Source organism: Bipolaris victoriae (assembly GCF_000527765.1).
Source record: "Bipolaris victoriae FI3 unplaced genomic scaffold scaffold_357, whole genome shotgun sequence".
NCBI lineage: Eukaryota > Fungi > Ascomycota > Dothideomycetes > Pleosporales > Pleosporaceae > Bipolaris > Bipolaris victoriae.
The window spans coordinates 792-3,039 of NW_014575035.1; the positions used below are offsets into that span (position 1 = coordinate 792).

At 40.4% G+C, this 2,248-nt stretch overlaps 1 protein-coding gene across 1 annotated transcript; it reads right to left on the reverse strand.

Annotated features, from left to right (window-relative positions):
- Positions 1-404: 404 nt before the first annotated feature.
- Positions 405-1,420, reverse strand: COCVIDRAFT_32150 (hypothetical protein; the record flags this gene model as incomplete). Its single annotated transcript, XM_014694528.1, has 3 exons — positions 405-766; positions 849-1,301; positions 1,384-1,420. The coding sequence occupies 3 exons, from the start codon at positions 1,418-1,420 to the stop codon at positions 405-407; spliced, it is 852 nt and encodes a 283-aa protein (XP_014550014.1).
- Between the last annotated feature and the right edge of the window lie 828 nt (positions 1,421-2,248).

Sequence of the window (2,248 nt, forward strand, 5' to 3'; positions counted from 1 at the left end):
ACGGGTATTTTAACGAAAATGAGTCTATTTCATCGTGTTACGAAGTGAGGCTTACTCTAGCTATTTTAGTCTACATATTAGTTGAAATAAAGCACTTTTAAAGGTAGATTAAGCTAGGCACAGGCCACTTTCAAAGTACTTTTGCTGTCGAAGTAGCTAAACTAACATATCTAGATTTTACCAATCCTTACGATGATTCTACGCTTTGTATTATATAGCTAGCATTCTAGATACGCATAAAGCTATTTTTACCTTGTCAACGATATACCCATATCTTAAATCGTGTTACTATAGATTTTGAGACTTATTTCTCGTAAAGATGTATATTTGCTACCTAATACTCGTTCTCTTGATGGTACATGAAGCTCCTTTCGTTGTAGATATGCTACAGGATTCTGACTTACTTATAGTGAAGTTGCTCCAGTGAAGCTGTTAACAGCGGCCGCAGCCCGTTTACAGGCTTCATCACAATAGTCAGGTTGAGATCGGAAATACATCTTGTCAACGCTAAGCTCAACGGTCTGGCCGTATAATTTGTCTGCAGAAACCTTCGTACCAACTGCGTCCGTCATATCCCTCCCATCCACAAGAGCGAGCACTGCATTTACCACAGTTGAGACTGGCGTTCTTATTTCCTCTGGCCATATTTTGAGTAACTCGGGCGGCAAGATTGGTGTTGGGACAACTCCAGGACATATGACATTGACTCTGATCTTGTGAGTGATCATGACGGGGGAGATTGCTCGCAAAAAGCCGATTAAACCATCTAAATTTTGCAATGGTTAGTATGAATTGGAGATTTCCTTAGGTAACAATCAAGATAAGAAGTGATAAGAAAACGGACATACGTTTTGCGGCTGTATATAGCGGGGCGAAGACAGTAGGATACAATGCCGCATCGCTCGCTGTGATGACAACAGATGCGTCTTCAAGCTTTTGTAACTTGAAATAATGGGCGGCCAGATAGGTAGTGTAGCAGACACCATTCAAGTTAACGTCTATGGCGCTGGTATCTGGTTTTGGAGGTGGGTCGATTCCATCCTTTGTCTCATAAAAATCCAGTGCACCCCCTATACCGGCGTTGGCAAACACGAAGTTAATCCGGCCTTTAGATATATAGATATCCTTAAATACTGCAGCAAGACTATCGTAATCCGCAACATGAACATTGCGGAAATTAGTCGCAGCCTTAACTTCAGGGTCGAGGTTCTCAAATGCTTTAGCATTACGATCGAGTAGGTAAACATGCCATCCTTTTCGTGCCAGTAGTCCTTCTGCGACAGCAAGTCCCATTCCAGATGCTAGATGACGAAAGTGAGTTAGTATTGTATTGTAAACTCATGTTGACAGTAAAGAATACAATAAGAGTTTCGTATAACATACCACCACCGGTGATCAACGCAACTCGGAATGCGGACATAGTGAACAATCAAATTAATCTTTCGATGTAGCTATTATAGAAATGAGGGCTCTAGTTAGAGATATCAAACGAGTTTGGTGCATTTGATATCGGGCTATCGCAAGTAGTTATACACTGCCGGCAATGACGGATTAGCAGTACACTAAGTTGGATATTGGAGTACAAAACCGGATCAGATGTATGCTTATATCGGCCCTTTTCTTTTCAAGGGTCTATCACCAGGGTCAACGTAGTATCGTGCCTATTTTTCGAACCCTTCCGAAGTTTTTCGGACGAAGCAACCAATACATCCCTTTACGCCTTAGTAATAAAGTTTGCGCACCTTACACGGTAATAAAGTTTGCGAACCTTACGCGGTAACTCGATTTGCGCACGAAAATGGACGGGAATAGTATAATGGATAACGTGGGTGATTAGTAAGTGGGCTGGATTCGTTAGTGGGCCACTCTACTGTTACAAGCAATAGTAGGAAGAATCTTCTCTTAAGGATAATAGTATATTAGTTAAGAAACTACTTAGAATACTAACTAGAAATAATAGATTTTATAGATCTAGATTATATAATATGTTATGGGGTAGGTTATACCTACCTTGTTTAGGTAAGAAGAAAGGTAGAGAATAGTACGGATACTATAAGTAGACTACATACCTTAGACCTTCTATATAGCTAATTAATACAATAACCTTTAGCTCCTAATTGCTCTCTATTAGGCTGGTCATTGGGTCTCCACACCGGGATCTCAAAAACGCTATTATCTCCACCAATACTTACCCGATTGGGAAGTTTAGTAGCTTATTTTAAAGCTCTCTATTGGGGCTTTATTTTGC